This window comes from Calonectris borealis, chromosome 19 (assembly GCF_964195595.1).
Source record: "Calonectris borealis chromosome 19, bCalBor7.hap1.2, whole genome shotgun sequence".
Taxonomy (NCBI): Eukaryota; Metazoa; Chordata; class Aves; order Procellariiformes; family Procellariidae; genus Calonectris; species Calonectris borealis.
In genome coordinates this window covers 9,510,489-9,529,854 of record NC_134330.1, presented here as the reverse complement: position 1 = coordinate 9,529,854, position 19,366 = coordinate 9,510,489, and the positions used below count along the sequence as shown (strand labels likewise).

The following is a 19,366-nucleotide window of genomic DNA, read 5'->3' as shown; positions in this document are numbered from 1 at the left end:
ACACAGGCTCACTGAAAAGCAGGAATTAAAGATAAGCAGGTTTTCTACTTACATCCAAAAGCTTTTAGTGTCACTGCAGAGGGGGAGGGAAAAAAGTGAGCTATTCATGAGGTATTGAATGTAAGTACACACCTCTCTTCCAGCAACTGGTAGCCATTAGATGTCTAATAATGGCATTAAAATAACTGTTAATGTAACTCAAATGTTCACCTCCCTCTTTCAAAATTGCAAATATGGTGTTCATGAAAAAAGCAAAGGTGACAAGACTAGCCCTTCTGAACTATTTGTGCATGAAACACAATACGGTGCAGATGCCTGCTACATGAGGTTGCGTAGCTGGTATTAAGAGGAAGTTGTTGTTTAAAAGACTTACGTAATACCAACAAAAATCCCATCTTCCACTATAAAGAGCTTGAACGAAATTCTGAGGTTTGAGGAACATGCATAGAGGGAGATGGACAGGCTATGTTAAAAACTGTTAGGCCTTTGGGTGGAATGATAACTACTTCTCTAAAATCTGTGGGAAATTTTTCCCCTCATTATAATAAATTACAGAAGTGAACACAACCTTGGCAAGAGGTGCTTGAACTACAGGCTAAGGGAAAATAGGCCAATATCTACTCACAGAACAGACATGCCACAGGCAGCACAAGTGCAAGTTTCTCTTGCGACAGCCAGCCCAAGTACCTGCCCTGTCTCAAAGGCCAATAGTTAGGACAAACCTTCCTTCTGCAAAGCAGGAAGACAGGATGGGAATATGAATTGTTATGTTGTGTTAGAGGCTGTGCAGTATCATAAAATCAAGATATTAATGAAGACAAGCCAGTCTGGAGAGTTCCCCCGTTCTAGTAGCCTGCACTCACTTGCTGACATGTACAACAAAAAGACAAAGTGCAACACTGGCTCAAGCATTTACCTCCGATCAGCAGGAGGCAAGGACATCTTCCCCTCCCTTCCCTGCCCCTTCTCCCCCCCCAAAGATTATTTACTTTGCAATCTAGGGCTGTCCAGTGAGAGTGCACACTGTAAACAGCATTTTTATAGTTTGATCCTCGGTGTATGGGGGACTGGGCTAAGGCACAAACACATTTTCCTATAACCTGCTCACTGATTCGAGAAAATACTTTCATTCTTGATTGCAGAGGGATTTCCAAATAGGCTTAACTGCTTTCATGAATCAGACCCTCAGACTGCCATGACTTCTTAGTGTATCAGATACCATTTTATCACACAGGAAAAAAGGATTGTCGGAACTTGTAAAGGACTTATGCGGGAAATAATCAGGCCCTGGACTATCTCAACTCACTCTACCTTGATAAGTAAAAGACCTACCCTTGTCACAACATTAATCGAGGCACAGTGAATACAGAGCCCTACTTTTTCATCTTTATTGCTTAAACTGGAGCTGTCCTATACAAACTGTTAATCCCTAGATCAGCGGCATGCTACAGAAGGCTGGAGACGTTCAGAAAAAATGATACAAAATCAGGTATGGAGGGAGAAATAGGGAAAAAGGTATTGCTCATTGTTGATACGACTTAGAGGATCTCCTTCTGGCAGAAAGGGAGCTCCACCTTGTCCTGGCATTCAGAGCCCCTGATTGCCAGAGAAGTAATCTGGATTTAAGAATGCTTAGCATGGTTGAGGGAAGGGAAGATGACAGTGGCATGACCTGCTCTGGGTAGGACATGGTGAACCAAACCATTCGCAGTCATAAATCAAGAAGAGCAACTACAAAGCATTCTGTCTCGCCTTCCGGATTGGACACCTGATATACCAGGGCTTGGGGGATGTTCTGGTGTACGAAGTCATTCACTCAAAAGGAAAGCCCGTGAATTTTAAATAGGAAACAGAAAGTGTCCAGAATATGAGTTCCTCTGTTCTAGCAAGAAGAACAGTTAAGCAGGTGCAGTAGGAAGTGAAAGATGAAGATCTGATTCAATTATGCATAGCACAGATGAGGAGCAAGACAGTATCTATTCAGGTAGAAGCAGATGGTAGAAAAGAAATATGCGGCACCTGCAATTCATGTAATATACACATATTCAGGTTTAGCATCCAGAGGAGGAAGTCTTTGTGTGGAGTAAATAAAAAGTGTTTAGATAGAGCAGTATAAGCTGTCATCATAAGGCAATGACAAGAAGATGGGAGTCAAAGGGAATTGAAAGAAAAACCTTCAATTTAGCAAGACTGATTATTCCATCATTGCAGTCTTTCAAGTCCCCTAGTCGCTGCACATGCTTGTAGCTCGGTTGGTACAATCACAGCACACCAGAGCTGCTAACATATGTGCAAGGCTGCAATCTAGTGCAAGGTTACACTAGGTCAGCTCAAGAGGTAGGGGAACTCAGGTAGGTAAAGGTTTCATTTTTTCAGATGAACAGAGGTTTTAATTGGAATTGACCCTTACAGGAAAAATGAGCCCACAAAAAGACTTAAGAAAGTACCTGGCATTGCTAGGCTTCCTTGGAAACCAGGGGCTGAAAGGCATTTGGGAGAATGCCCATCTCTCTCCACGTGAGAAGAGACAAGTTCTTTCAGAGCCCCAGTTATCTAGCATTATTCACCTTTAATGAGTCCTTCCAGATCTCTCGCTTCCGTACATTTCCTTGCTTCTAACCTTATGGTATAAGCTTTTGGTTACCACGGTTTCCTCTAATCCCTATGCTCTTTCTGAAGACAGGCATTTTTCCCCTCTGCATTTCAGTGGAATCCTTGCCATACCCTCCATTTGATGCCTCACAGTTTCCCCTTGGCAGAAGTCCCCACTGTCTTATGTGCCTTCCCCTGAGCTTGAGCTGCCGAGGCTAGAAGGTTAAGGTGCCCATTAACAAGGACCAAATCTCTGGGTCTAAGCATTAACCTGGTTGAATGCTGCGTGTTCGGGACTAGACCGCAGTTCTCATTCTGGCTCTGCCTCAGACCCGCTGTGTGACTTTGGGCAGGTCATTTCTCCCATCTGGCTTTCTTGGTTTCCCCATCTGTAGAAAACGGCAAGCCTCATTATCCCTCCCTATACAAAACATCCCGAGATCTACAGAAGACAAACTGTATTGAGAGCCAGGCACTATTATTATTAGAGCTCTGGTGTGCTAAACAGACACTGGCAAGAGACACAACAGCAAAATAAATCCCAGGGTAAAGAAAGCAGACAGAGCAATAAAGCACAAAAATTGAACAAAGAAGGGGAAAAAATCTAGTGAAAACCAGAGTACAGCACTGGGGCACTACTCCTGTGGTCTAAGTATATATGGAAGGATAACACTATTTTGAAGCAGCTCTACAAATCCAGTGGTCCACCCACTCAGTCTTTGTGTTTTTAGAGGCCTGTAGTTTTGGCGAGTCCAAATTGCTGCTCCTACCTAACTCCACACATGGGAAAGACTTTTTGTATGGTTTGGCTTATAAATGTATTGACTGACTACAACTGTACAGCTCAAGTAGGCAAGGAGATGCTCTATCACCTTTTGAGATCAGCCAGGATTATCCTTTCTTCAGCTGGGCAAAGCAACCCGTAAGAAACGAAAAGCGCAAGAAAGCTTGGATGCAGACCTGTAGGACAGTTAAGTGAACTTAAGTGATATTTATAAAACTGCGTATGCAGTGCTTTAAAAAGGAAGATCAGCACAGAATTATAGCATCATCCAGAGATAACTGAGGCTCTGGAATCAATGTAGTTATATGCCTTACTCTACAATGCTACTGAGCAAGCAGCAATTGTGATCCGTCTGTCAGTGTGTCCTTTGCTGTCACAGGATCATTGCTACAGAGACACCACGTTCTGCTCCTTTCCATTATGGATAAGGCTGGAGTGTCCCTGTGATTTTTCTGTACAGGAGTTACAGTGCCCCTCTAACCAGTTTTCATCATATCTCTTAGGCAAAGAGCAGCTTGTATATCTTGGGATTAATATAAAAGAAGACGAAAATTCAAATTCTGTCTTTGCAATTCCTAAGAAACCAGTCACCTTTGCTTTCCAGAGAGTAGCAGAAGCTGAGAGTGTATGAATTTGCTTTTGAATGTTTGGAGTGAGAGCGCGATGAGATTGGCTGTGCCTGCAAAGAGATGGGTTATGGTATGAATGCAGGGTCATACATTGCCTTTGGTGGATTTCTTTGCCCCTTGCTGTTTCAGTTTTCAGTACCATCTCTTCCTAAAACTGTGTGCAGCCTTGTTTCTCAGTTAAAAGGATTTTATTTTTTATTTTTTAAAGCCTGTTTGATGAGTGATATGAACTGCCAGTGAATACTACATTTCACTCCCCCTCATTAACATTGTAAATTAATTTAGGACTCATTTAGATGCAGGATTAACAACCTGAGGACTAATCCACTCTTTATTCAGAGGACATATTCAGGATGAGCAGTCTTTCGTCTCACATCACTCAATTAGTTAGCAGGACAATCTCTTGGGAATAAGATGGTATTTCTGTCTCTCTGTTTGCAAAGGAACTGTTCAAGGTTAAGGCAGAGGTCTGGGAGACACCAGTCCTGGTCCCAGCTCTACTATAGACTTCCTCTGCAACCTTGGTAAAACGCTTTTACACTCTGCATTAATTTTCCCCAATTTACACACAGAGAAGTCAGACTTAGAGTACTGACAAAAGATTAAAAGTAGTGCTTATGATGGTTCAGGCCAGCGTGTTTTATTTCACCAGGGTTAAGGGTACGTGGGCCATGGGCCAGCTGCCAACACAGAAACTTGTTAAGCTGAAGTAATGTATTTAATAAGTTTTCAGTTATGTGCCCCTACCCTTACTTATGTGAAATGGCATTTTATTTTGTGAGCACTCTTTTTCTGTGATGGCACTGTGATTAATACACTATTATCTATATTGCAGGGGCAAAGTCAAGCCCTCAGTTTTCAGATCAGAAAAAAAAACAAGAGAAAATGTTGCTTTTCTTAAAGCAAGTTACCAGTTACAAAACTCTTGACATACTCAGCAGCAATCTTGCAGTACCTCAGTGACGCTGTTTTCAGATGCTCTGTATGTTTGCTAGAGAAATAAATAACATTTCTTGCAATTAACAAATGAAATGCCCCGTTGGAGCTTAGCTCTTACTTGCTGTCAGCAAATCATCTGCAGAAGGATTTCACCGACTGAGTGGAATGAAGATTAAATATATGCTTTGGCAAGTGTCGTTTTCCACCAGAATATTTTCTTGAAGGCACTTTATGTCTAATGATACATTGAGGACCTGTTCCTCTGAGTACAATAAATAAATAAAAATAACCGATGTAGAAAAGAGCCTGACAGACAACCAGTGCCACTTTGGGCATAACCGATGGATGCTACTTATAATCAGTAACACTTGTAAAGCTCAGGCCTTCTGTTCTAGACATGTGCTGCACACATCAGCTTAGCTGAATTCCGCTGTCCCACAAGGAGAGCATTTTTAAAGCCCTAATACAAACTGTTATTAATTGTTTATATTGCAACATTACCAAGAAGCTGTAACCACAGATGAGGACCCCGCGGTGCCATGGGTTGCAGAAAGTAACCAGGAGGAGATACTGCAGTGGTTCACATAGTTTGAAATCAAAGGCCAACTGATGGAGCTCCAGAACATTCTCTACTGTGATCATAAAGAATGAATGATTTTATACACTTTATTGTTGGCTACAGTTTCACGGACAAGGTCCTGACGGGCATTTGGTATCCACTGTGATAGCATAAGAAAAAAAGCATGGAAAAAAATGTCTTTCTGCACAATATTTCTAATCCTAATTGAATTCTATTTTTTTTCAGAGATATAATTGTTCCAGTGTGGTTCCCTCAGACAGATGACAGTGACAAGACAACCACAGCACCACAAATCTCTGACTCCAACTAATAATTCTGTAGGAAGTTTCCAAACCAAACTGTTTCTCTCCTTAAAATACTGCATTTGCCCTCTGGCTAGTCCTTTCAACTCTCCATAAAGATCGCATGTGCTGTCATAACTACAATGAGACTGCTACTCAATGTCATCAAATCCAGCCCACTGACAAAGGCGCTCCTCTAAACCACCTCAGGACTAGAGGCCAGAAAACCTGGGTTTGTCCTGGGGTTGTACAGCTCTGTCTGCAGATGTCTGCAACATTAAAATGTCTGCTACATTAAAAGGACATCACGATTGCAATAATCCTTCTTCCTTAAATACAAGGAGAGAAATGTCTGAAGCTAACAGCACCAAAATCATAGGGATATTGTTAATCCATGAGCTACCATGAATGCAATGATTGTTAGCCTTTCCTGCCGTTTTTATCCTCAGGTACTTGTCCTGATGAGTTTTACATTTTCATGCCACACTGTACTCCCAATTACTGTACATTCAGCAGATTCTCTGTACAGCACATGAAGGGCATCATACGTGACACTTATTACCGACCTACAGAGAGTTAAGAGAAGTGAGAACAACAGGATCCTGCTGTTGGTTTATCATGAGTTTTCTGATCTAGGGGAAGTAGCCATCTCCTACCTGAATTTAGTTGTCATAAATAATATTATTAGGTTTGCTTGCTTTTGGCCCATTCTGCACTCAAATCATTCTGAGCCCTGATCTCCTGCCCACAAGCAAATCAAAACCAAAAAACCCCTCATGCTCACTCATCTTCCTAGTAAGAGTGTATTTCACAGCCAATGTGCCCCAGGGCCATAACCGAAGAAATCTGAAAGCACCCCTCTGACAAGAGGAAGGTTACAAAAACCAGCGAGAAAACAAATACTCTTACCTGTCTGTAATAAGCCAGCCCCGCTGTCTTTGACTCCAAAGTGCTGCTGGATGTCTAGTAACACACCTGCAAGGAAAGAGAGAAGAAACTCAGTGCCTTTAGCCTTTGAAAAGCATATAACTCAAACCTCTTGTGAAGCGTCAGCAAAGCTTCAAATTCCCGCAGTTTAGACACATAACTTCTAAAGTTTGCATAATGGCTTTTTTCCTGTACATGTATGCTCAATAATTTTGGGCTACTACAATAAAAGCAGAGGTAGGTAGATATAACATCATGCAAAGAGTTTGGGAATGAAATCCTCATGCATGAGAAACTGGTCTTTCCTTTCTACTTAAGTAAGATCAGGGTTTTCTTTTTGTTTGTTTTCTGCAGAATCCAGATGCCTTACTTCTGTTATTTTACAGAAATACAGGGAAACTGATTCTGCGACTTACGTGCTTCAAATGGTTTGACAAGACAGACAAATTGAATCCAAGACAAGTTTTAACAAATCTTTGTTGGAAGGAGATATGACACATTGATAGGAGCAATGATGGAAGTTTTCACATTTAACTAGTTCTGGGGGGTTCTCATTTCCAAAACAAATGTAGAAAATAAATTTAAAATAGCTTAGTAAAGGTGGGTAAGTGACCAAATGCTTAGCTTTAAAGCAACTACAAGCAGAACCAAAACCAACCTTCTCTCTTCCCTGAACCCCTAATATATTAATTAGCATAAGCAAAGTTAACAGGTTTTGTAGTATTTACATATTCAGTTAGATTTAGCACTTGGGTATCAAGCATATAAATACATGTAATGTCAGGTACCTATGAACAGGCACGCTTTTGTAACCAACTAGCCAACAGGGAAAACCCACAAAGGAGCTTTTATAACTCATCTTGGGGGACACACATTTGCCAAGCTGTAGATCGTCCAGTTGCATCAGATACAGATCCATAGGCCTGAACGTTTGTCTATGGTCTAAACAACCTGCACTCTGACTTCTTGGGTCTGGGACAGAGACAGTTGCTCTCTTAATATCTGGGACTTCCTTATTTAGTCTACTGCCTTCCGCAAAACTGAGGATATGCAAGTTTCTTTTTTTAAAAACGAGAAACACCATTCTCCAACTATACTGAACATCTATAAAAGTTCACCTCCAGTTCAAAATTTGATCCGAGGCTTTATCCAAAGTGATTCTGCTCATCACTGCAGGTCACAGGAATCGACTAAGCACCAACCTGAACTCACTCACCATAAATATCTTAGCTTTTGGGACTGCCAGGATCACACTAAATGACAAACACAAAGAGATAAAAGACCCAGAGATAACTATTCCCAGAAGACATCTGGGACAATGCCAAGAAAACAGACATAAATTAAAGGTACTAAAGGAAAAAAAGATACAGAGAAGGAAGGAAAAAGCAAGAAAGCTCATTTGTCCTATTCGATATTACTTGTACATCACCATTTACTCAGGGCAGCATTCACATTGGCTTTTAGACTACCAATATCTGCCCAGTAACATTAGTTCAACCTCCTACAACAATCCCCCCTTCCTTACTCTATCAGACTGTTTAGCCCCAAGCAGAGAAAGCTCAGGGTGGGGAAGGGTGTGCATCTTACCAATGTGTATCAATACCTGATAGGAAGACAGAGACAGGCTCTTCACACTGGTGCCCAGTGAAAAGAGGCAAAGGGCACAAACTGAAGCACAGGAAATTCCATTTAAACATAAGAAAAAAACCTTTTTACTGTGAGGGTGGTCAAACACTGGAACAGGTTGTCCCGAGAGGTTGTGGATTCCCCATCCCTGGAGATATTCAAAACCCAATAGGACACAGTCCTGAGCAACCTGCTCTAGTTGACCCCGCTTTTAGCAGGGGGCTTGGACTAGATGATCTCCAGAGGTCACTTCCAACCCTAATTATTCTGCGATTCTATAATTTTCTGAAGTATTAAGTGCCTAATTATATCCAGCCTGACACAGTTTTCCCTTGGCCTTTCTTTTCCTTTGGAGCATTGCTGTCTACTGTAACTCCAACAGGAACTTCTTAGCTTCCTCTTGGATGGCAGATTTACCTCCATTTTCAAAGTGCCCTGACATTTCTTGGCTGTCCTTCCCTCGTTTACTCCATTAATAACTGAGATATCATTATCCAGGCAATATCTGATGAACAAAAATAAATTTTGCATTTGCCTAGCAAAACCCTTTGTGGTTTAGATGACTTGCATACTCCCCTTGGTGTCCCACCCTTTCACAAAAAAGCGGGTCTCTTGCAACCCAACCTAGAAACCTTACTTAGCTTAACCAGCTCTGAACACCTTCAATTTGTGCTCCATTATTGGTTGGTCCCAGACTGCCCACATCAGGTGAAGCTCAGCAAGTCAGAACAACTTGTGGGTACTATAATCCCAATTTCACAGAAGATAAACCCATCAACATTCTCAAGAAGAACATGGAAGAAAGGAGGAAATACCGAATACAGTGTTTTCTTATGCTCTCCTATCATCACTCAGTTGTGCTATACAGAAATGAAATATCCTACTAATTCCCTGCAACTGAGTACCAGACACTCCAGCTGGAGACGCCAAGTCAGAGGGATCCAAGCTCTCCTTACTTTTATAGACACATTCGATACAAGACTTAATCTGAGCAGGTACATTACTGGGTGGTCAAAGTAATGCCCATTCACCTCCACCTTTCTGGTGGATGCCATGCTCCTGTTCAGCCCATCAACTTGCAGCTTCTTTTATTTCAGTAACAAAGGGCTAAGTTTTGCACCCACCTTTCTTTCAGGATGGAGTTTCAACTCCCACTGACATGATGATAGATTTTCATTTTAATAATTAAACTCTGTGAAACAGGCTACAAGTATATTACCTAAAGTCTGCAAAGAAAAACAAAGTAGTAAGGGACACTGCAACTGTACTGCTCCCAGCAAACACTCTAGTTAGGATGGTAACTGATGAAAAAAAATTTACCCTGAAGCTAGTGCAGACTACCCTGATGTTGGTTTCATGGTAGAAACCGCTGTGCTGAAGTGATCACCAAGCAGGATTCGTATCTTCTAAACTAGCAGGTGCACACGGGGCAAGAGCAAGCCAATAACAGAATCTCACCTGTGCAAGAAGCACAACGGCACAACCTCCTGTCCTGCCACAGGATACCAAAGGGACTGATTCAGTGATGGGAAAAGGGAGATTAAGAGCTGTAGCCCTGCCTTACTTACAAACTGTCTGAGGAGGCAGATCCTTTGAGCAGAGGGGTTGGACTAGATTATCTCCACAGGTCCCTTCCAGTCTCAACTACTCTGGGATTCTGTGCTCCTAATCCCATGATGGAATACACACACACATCCAGAGGTCCCTCCACCACCCTGAAAGGTGCCTGCCCTGCCTACAGCAACATATCCCCAGCCGTGCCAGAATGCCAGAGAGGCACATTAAACCACCAAAAGTTACAAGGAGCCGGAGCCTGGGATGTGATGGAAACATAGCCTCTGAAAGAAGAATTTATTTGGATTTGCATCAGAAACCAGAACAGCAAGTGCAAGGGATTATAACGGTGCCTACACAGTAAAGCAGAGGAGGTCTTCCAGTTCGTTACAAAGACGTTATCTGTCAGTGACAATGGCTTTACAGTTCTACAGTGCTTTTTTCCACAAGAGATCATAACGTGTTTTACAAGCTTGAACCACTGTAGCCACAAATGAAATACATTTAGGGACACTGAAGTGCAGCCACCTTGGATTAAGCCTACAACTTTATTCTGGTGGTGCAGAGGTAGGTAGGTTCTGTGGATAGTCAATGCAACAGGTCAATACAGAACCACAATTATAAGTCCTGTGTGAGCTTGGAAGAAGGTCTCAGATGATTAAGAGAGATCTGCATGTCTAATTGGCATGAATTTCCTACTCTATTTTATATTCTCTTTGGACTACAGGTGTTTTGATATGGGATTTAGAGCATTAAATTAGAGGCAGCAGCAAGCAGATGATGCAACACATCTATGAAGTGATATGAGTTTCTCTCTGCTGTGGGAGTTTTCCTGTTCAGCACGCTCACATGGGAAGACACTCCTCCTCTCTTAAATTTGCTCAGCTCTGTTTCCACCTCACCATGGCAATGACTCACCCCAAACTTTAATAAAATTTAGGGATACAATTAAGCAATGATAGACCAGGGGAGAATACAGGAAAATGATAGAGCTTTTGACTTTCTCTTCTGCTTATAGATGATGGGAAGGCAGAGATAGCTGGAGCCAAGCTCCAGACAATGATCATGTTGCTTGTGGAGATGTGCTCCCAGGTGTCTCACAACACCTGATGCAATCCAAGAAAGAGAAGCCGCCACATGTGGCTGACAAGGCCTTTCTGGGATTAAAGTTCATACCTGTGTCCCAGGAGGACCTCAAAATAGCCATGAGCAGCTAACAGGCACCACTCTTTCTGAGACAGCCTCTCAGCAGGGCTGATGGCCATTTGGGACGTCTTTATGATTACATGGCACATGTTGGTGCTAACACCTATTATTTCTTAAGCACATTCGGCATTTTCAGGACTGAACAAACATACAGGAAACACGGTGCCAACCTTCCAAAGTATCTTACCAGCTGAATCAGACACTGTTAATGCTGATGTAGAGCTTGGAACTCAATGAGATGAAACACAGGCAGCACCTAGCCAGAAGTGCTGATCAAGATGGGCACAGAGACAGGACTTACTGGGAAACCCAGAGGAATGACTAGTTCCTTCAGTCCTATCTAAGTTACTTTACTAGGCCTGCTGCGCTAGTGTCCAAGTACCTGACAAAGACACCAAGGCAGCTATCAGAATTTTGCAGGCACTGGGCACGAAGAGGATTCTTAAGAGCAATTTGGAGGATAAAAGGTCTTTGGGTGTAGAGTGTTAGATAGGGAGGGAATGTCAAGTAAACGGGGAAGAGAAACATGGCTGACTTCATCCACTCACAGTGTCAGAGGGTTTCTAGGATCTAATGCAGGATCCAGAGTCTGTTGCCATTTTTAATGACCATTTCACAAACAGTGAATATAAAAGACCTGATTCTGAGGCTTTTGGAATGCAGGTCCACGTATAACGGCCTAAGTTATCTCTGGTTTAGGGGAAAGGTGAATTTTCCTGGAAGTGCACGGTTCAGGTTCAAACAGGGAGGTAGGTGGAACAGATCACGCATGAGGCAAGCTGCTTGCCTAGACTGGCTTTGTGTTCCTGACCACAGCTACAACAAAACAAAAGTTGCAGGACTGGAAGGTCATCTGATATGGGTAAAAAGATGCTCTGAACAGAAGGTCATCTTCGTACAGATGTTTCTTGTGTTAACCCTCATTTACAGAACTACTCCATAGCAGATCTAGTGTGCAGAGTGCCTTGGTTATCCTTTATATTTAAGAGAAACGTGGGGTCTTCACCTAACTACTGCTACCTGTATATATGAATAAAGAGTTGCCATGGTAAGAAACAGTGTTCGTAAGCTAAGTCACAATGAAATCACAATTTCAAAGCAAAAAGACATTACAGCTTTGCTGGGAGAGACCCATTTTCCACTCACCAAAAAAAACCATCATAATTTGATTTCAAACTACTTCCAAGGCAGGTGCAAAATATAGAGTTAGCCTGTGTACCAAGCGCAAAGCCACAGAAACAAAGCCACGGGTTTTCAGCTCACCGAGCCTTGCATCAGTAATGCCAATACACATTCTTTAAACACTGCCTGTACGCTGCAATATCACTGGCCAACATAACTACTTACTTATAAAGCACATGCATGTTTAAAGGTACCTTTTAATGGGGAAAAATTATGGTGCTTGAAAGGAACCAGCACACCACTTTCCACATGATGCTGGCTGGGCACTGACAGCAATCGTGTGCCCACAGTGCCCTGCGTCCTGCCCCACCGCAGCCCTGGACTCGCACCGATCTTTGGGGAGGCCTCAAAGGAGGTGGAGGAGAACCCACACTCACACTCTTGGCTCCCAGAGAGCCAGAGCAGACTCTGCACTGACAACTCTTTTCCCTCCGTTACCTGTTGCTGCCCACCTCTCCTCCTTTATCAAGGCATTTTCCTTTCCTGGCTATGCTCCCCAGTTCCTCCAGGACCAGCTCCCTCAGGTGGAGGTAACTCAGCAGGGATAGCCAAGCCCTGGCCTCCTAGCCATTAAAGGCACAAGCCACCTTCCTACCATCAGGCTCTTCCTCATGCCTGCAGCCATATTCAACCTGCTTCAAGTAATGCATTAAGGAGACATAGGAGTGGTGTACACACCTGTCTGTTCAGAGACATGTGAAAAGATTAGGTGGAGAGAAGTTTATTCTGAGGTCTCTGTGATTGTATCTTGACTGCAACCCCAAGGTGTGACTGCAGTTCACACACAGATCCCTAAGCTTCAAACGAGCTGGCTTCAGCGCAGCCACCCACTAGCTATTAAACACCGGCTTCACAATTTTGACCCTATTTAAATACTCAGCTGCAGAAAACCACCGTGGTCGCCCTGCTGATATTTGTACCTCAAGATAAATTCCCACTGCTACCAGAACTAGCAAGTCTAGAACTAAAACGCAGTACCACCTTCTTTGGATTGCCATGAAAGCATTCCCTGTCTTACATGCAAAAAGAAGCACGCCTGGTCTTTAAGTGTTGCTAAATGAGTGGTGACATCTTGCTTGAAAACATTGACAGGAGCTTCTTTAGGACATACACACAGACTTTTCTTCTGCAAAACTAATTTCCACTGTTGCATGATGTGACATTATGCATTGGTGAAATAGTCTTTGGTTTTGAAATAGTGTTGCAGGATTAAAAAGAAACAAACAAAACAAAACCAGCAACTAGACAAATCAAAACAAGGATTTCCTAAGATCTGCTCACACTGGCACGCAAGAAACTTGTGACCTAGAAAGCACTGAAAAGAAACTGCCAACACCCACAGTGGCATGTTTAGAAAGGGTTTCCCTGAGTAATAAAGCAGAGCAGTGTGAAGAGAGAAATCCAGCGCAGCAGTTCCAGCCGAAGGTCAGGGAGGCAGGGTCTCGGCGCCCAGCACTGCAGTCATTCACAGCCCACGAAACAGTGCTTAAAAACCTGCTAACAAAACCCCAGGGTAGGCAAGCGTGAGAGTTCAAAGCCTTCACAGACACTGACGGCCTCCCACTACCTGCACATCCAGAAAGGTGACGGAGTGAAGGCTCGTCTCAGAAGACCGTGTTTGAAACGAAGAGCAAACCCGTAAGGGCATACAGTGCAGCTCGGACACCGAGAGGACTTGCTGTTGGCCCCGAGCAGCATTCTCAGTGGGCTTTCATTAGGATAGGTGCTGTGCACTCTGCCAAGCACACTACTGCTTGGGAAACGAAATAAAAATTTCTGTCTGCTTTGTAGTGACATTCCTATTCTGAATCAAAACCCAATATTATCCTCAGAGACCTGCACCACCTGTCACACCCACTTTTTCCATTCGATGTTTTTATCATTATTATAATATCGGTGGGGAAGTGTCTGAGCTATTCATTCATTCCCAAAGGCTATTGGCTTACCTGCACAGCATGTAACAAGTAATTAAGCATTAGGAAGAAAAAAAAGGAATGCAATTAATCAAGGGCTTGGAGAAGAAAATATATTAAAAAAACAACTTCTCCCTCTCTCTCTGGCAGGGGCTAGGCAGTAATAAATGACGGTTCCTCTAACATAGCTAGAACTCCACTGTAATGTTGTATGCAAAGCACAAAATTGTCTGCAAGAGTGGGAGGGGATAAAAAATGTTCATCAGGTGTAGAATCGATTAGCACAAGGCATTATTAACACGGGGTCAGGGCGTCTAGGGAAGGTAGCACAGAAGAGCTAGTCCTGCTCAGATTTTAAAAAAAAAAATCAAAACAAAACAAATAGGATTTGTGGCTGCCAAATGCTGGGTGCCTCACTGGCAAAACCACACCCTAATCAAATCCCTCATCTCCCTAATTACAGTGTAGGCCTGTTCCCAGGACTATGGCTGGGAAGGAAGCCCTTGTCAAATGGGGAACATGGGATACTGGGCCAACATGAGCCTAAGAGCTTAAATAAATTCCAAGACATGGAAGATTTTCCATTTATGATCCAATGCAAAAACAGCTCTCACCAGTAAAACTGCAAAATGACATGGGTCAAATCTGAGACTAAGCTCACAGTGTCACTTCGCTCTCCTTTCCACCCCTGCCACACAGCTCCCTATAAAGAGATCCTGAATTTCATCCCTGCCTCATCTCGCTTTGAGACTCCTGCCTTAGCCTATCTTAATCAGCCTTGCAATTCTCACAAGCCAAGGAAAGACTTCAGTTAGAGATAAATGATGTGATTTGGCCAAAAGGGCAGGCTAAAATGAATTGGCATCTAGACCTGAACTTAAAAACAAACTTATTCATTGAGACTTGGAAAGATTCCTTTATGTGGAATGGTAAAAATCAGAAGCTGCTACAACTTTAAACAATCAACAGAAACATAAGTAATAGCTAAGGTTTATGTAAGTTATCTGAAATGATAGGAATCATTAACAGCTTTCAGATGGCCAGACACTTCTCCCATATCCAGCATCTCTATCTCAGGACTCAATTCAGACCCTCTTTCTAGTTTTTTAACTCGACACAAACCAAGCAAGGCACACTTTGCATTGCGATACCTCTGCTCTAACACAGAACAAGACATAATCTTTACTGCGGGAAAAGGCTACTCTTGTGACATTTTAGATGTAAGCAGCAGCCTTACAGATTTTCAGACCAAAGAGCAGAGCCTCAAAAAATAAGAACATTATTATTTCACTTATTCAGATCTTAGAAAATTCAGAGACTCCCCCCATTCATACTCTCCTTATGCATGCTATGGCAGAAAAAAGTGGGCCTGCCACCCAAAGCTCTAGTTATCTTCTGGCTTTCTAATCTTTACAGAAGACTAACAAGTCTAGTTAATTCATGCAATGAAACATATCTCAGAGACTTTGTATATGAACTAATTAAAATAAATAAAAACAGTATAGATAATGATAGAGCAAATCAAGTGCATATGAATTCAGCCAGTGACTCACCACTCCCTTGTTTTCCTTATTGGAAAACTTGGCGTATCACCATACCGGAGTGACAATGAGTCAGGAAACTGGCATGAGCCACAAATTGCAAGGAAATTAAAATAAGTATCTACAAAATCTCTTTTTGGAGAGATTTTGGAGATTTTTGCTGGCTTTGTATGGATGTGGCTATGGACTTCACAGCTCTATTCTCATGGTTTTCTGGCTAGACAAAATCAAGAAAGGAAAGAGTCATTTACACGTTCTTCTAGAGACAATACATAATGATTAGGCTCTTGTTCTCAGAATCAATTTGATGCCTTTACTTTTACATCTTCTTGCTTATATTTTAACCAAATACATTTCAAGCATACTACTATATCCTACTGAATGCTCGATAACACTTTATCTAGTAAATAGGAGTACTACTCACTTAGAACCAGCCAAAGTACATGCAAATACTTTAACAGTACTAAACTGAGCACTAATGGCGTGCATGACACAAGGATAACAGTTCTCAATCTAATTCTGTGCAAGTACAACCTCTAGCTGGTCACTTCTCGCCTGCCTCATTCACGCAGACCATGAGAACTTGCAGTGTTATCTTCTGACACAGCCCCTCTTGGACTCAAGATTTTCAGGCAGGTTGGGAAGAGGAAGCCCACCAAAAAGCTGGTGCTATCAGGTGTACCTTCTATGCACAAGCAGCTATGTCTCTGGGGCTGTCAATACCTCACATTCCACTATAGTAAAACTTGATTTAAAATGTTAAACTAAAAAAATTATTTAGAGAGGAATAAAAAATGCAGGTTTCAAGGTTGTGAAGGCTAATGGAAGAAAGCCTCTATGTTCTCTAATGTCACAGACTCTAGCGAGTGAGGATTTTTCACCCACCCCCTCCCCTTTATAGCCACACACACTTTTGTGACACAGAAGACTGAGAGATGAGTGAACAACTGGGGTAATTAGCGACTGATGATTTACAGCAGATGACAGCTAATTTCTCCAGTTAAGGAGATTTCTATCAAATCTGTAGAAATATGCACTCAGATTGGACTTACTTCCAAGTGACTGCATCTCATTTCTCATTTGCATTTTGCTTCTGCTTAGCAATGCCTCGAAGCTATTTTGGAACATCACAAGCTATCCAGGACACGCTGGTATATTTGTATGTAACTGTAAAGAGCTTTCTATTTTCTTTTTTACTACAAAGAATGTTTTATAAAATGTAGGGGAGATTCCAGATGCAGAGGTACCCTGTACAGAGTGGCCTGCAGAAGAACAGCAGCCTGGCAAGGAACGTCAGGCACACCCCAGGGAGGTTTCTGCTGCACAGAACCACCAGTTTCTCACTCAAAGCACAACACGTCCACTGTCATGGTCCGGGGCTAATAAAGAGTTCTGGTAATCAACTTCATGTCAGGATGGGGGTATATGAGCACATCTCCAGCACTCCTGCCAAGCTGAATACTGATTTTAAAAAGAGGCTCTGCAATGTTAGTTAATGTCCACTACATAAATCTCCTCCTGGGACCTAGATCTGGAGAGGATCATGAGGCTTTAAGTGCAAAAGCAGGAAAAGCTGGAATTGCCTATAGCATACCCTCCAGAGGTGAAAACCTGGATAAAACTGTGATGCCAACTTGGTGCCCACTTCTAAGATGACAGGAAATCTGTGGGGAAAAAAAAAAAACAAAAAACCAAAAAACACAAAAAAAACCCCAAGCCCTACTATTTCAAGTAGCTACCTAAATCTTCCTACTTTAACTTCCAGATGAAAAGGCTTTTGGCTGCAGATAAAAATACCTGACCTAATGTTAGTAATCCCAGAATGGCCCTTACTGTTAAATATATGCTTTAAACATCTCTGAGACACCGCTGCTCAACACGGCAAATAGGTCTATGAGTCTGTCATCCTGCATAAAGAAAGGAGGATAAAGCTACTCCAGGTCCACCCTTGCACGCTGCTCCCTTTCATCCACCTCTTTTCCCTGTTCGCTCTAGAGCACCATAACCAGGACTTTCCGGGTCTCCTCACCCATCTCCAGATCTGGAGGGCACTATGATCCGTACAGCAGCTTCTCCTACCCAATGCATACTCCCCTCCTCCTTCCCTCTCCCCATTCTTGTATTCACTCGGGGAACTCTCCCATCACAAGCACGTTGATCTACACAAGAATCCTACTACATGGTGCATTAATATATAACGCATGATGTAAATAAATCAGAAGGTCCTGTTTAGAGGAGCTTTTTTCATATCCTCACATGACCCGAGGAAGACATTTTTTGTGCAGATGAGGCTTGAGGATATATTAATACACACTGCCAACGTAGCCTCCTGGAACCGTCTTGTGTTTTCTTCCATAACTATTTAAAGCAGCCATTGCAGTCCCCTAATCACAGGCATTTTTAAATCTGTGTATGGGTGGAAAAGCCCTTCTGTCATTGCCCACTGCAACATCTCCCACTGACTGAAAATATCTTTCCCTAAGCACAAAGCAATGCGACACTCCTCCTCTTCTGCACACACAGATGTGCATGTGCACGCACCTCCCACAGAAATGCGTTAAGCATTTGTATTTCATTCTGGGTCCTGGTCAAGCCGTGCTAGAAAATGATCAAGCACGGTGCACAACTGTTGATGGCTGCGTTAGTTATTGTAAGCAACGTGTCTTTAAATTGATCTAGCTGACACGGCAAGTGGCTTTGTACAGTTAATTAGTAAGGCACACAGGTATTCAAAGGAAGATCTGTATGGGGCACAAAAGCTTATTAAGGAACCCAGAGCTTACCCACAGCACTATTAGGGAAAAGAGAAAAGAAACCAGCTTTGGAGTTATCACAGGAGATTATTTAAACGCATCAGTCTAGCTTCTTAAATATGACCTATTAAAGAATTTACTATGTTCTGCAATAGCTCCATGTCTGATATAGCAGTAAAATCCATGTATAAAACCTTACATCTGCATGAGGGTGTGTACTTAGATGAAAATAGAGTGCACTAAAATAAGCATGACACCTAGGTCTTCTCTATAACTGGAAGCGGTCATTGATGTAGCCACGTGACTGACTGTAGATACCAGGAAATCCTCATAGCACGAACAGGGCTTGCCCTGTTTTATTTATAGAGTGTTTTATTCAGTGCGAGTTGTACCAATTTCTGAAGCTAAAACACCCTCCACAGCAACGTTTTTGGTTTTTGCCTAGCCGCATTGCCACAGGACCTCTATGAGCTGGGCTACGGTAACAGGACAGCGATGCACACTCCTAAATGACACACCCACGTTAGCAAAACCTGAATTCAACCCAGCTTAAGAGTTCCCAATCCTGACACTACATCACTGTTTAACCTTGGGTAAGTTATTTGATCATGCAGAATTCCAGAGTCTGCATTAGCCTAATGAAGATAATAACAATAATCATGTGTGTCACAGATACAGTAGGGCTTGGTTATTATGTTCTTGTGAAGTGCTTAGAAGAGCCCCAGATGAAAGGGAAATTAGGAGAAGGAAGATTAATTAAAAGACATGCATCCCAAATAAAAAACAGACAGGAACATTTTTGTTGTTGCTGTTATTAGGAGAGAGTGTCTCTCTGATTTAGGGCAGCTTTTATTTCTAT

The 19,366-nt window shown here is 42.4% G+C and overlaps 1 protein-coding gene across 1 annotated transcript in view; it reads right to left on the bottom strand.

The window, feature by feature from the left end:
* LOC142090687 (sphingosine-1-phosphate transporter SPNS2-like) overlaps positions 1–19,366 on the bottom strand; it is a 128,854-nt gene that overhangs the window by 84,573 nt on the left and 24,915 nt on the right. Inside the window, exon 2 of the mRNA XM_075168986.1 lies at positions 6,715–6,780. Coding sequence (XP_075025087.1) covers positions 6,715–6,780 — 66 coding nt within the window. The remainder of the gene's footprint in view (positions 1–6,714; positions 6,781–19,366) is intronic.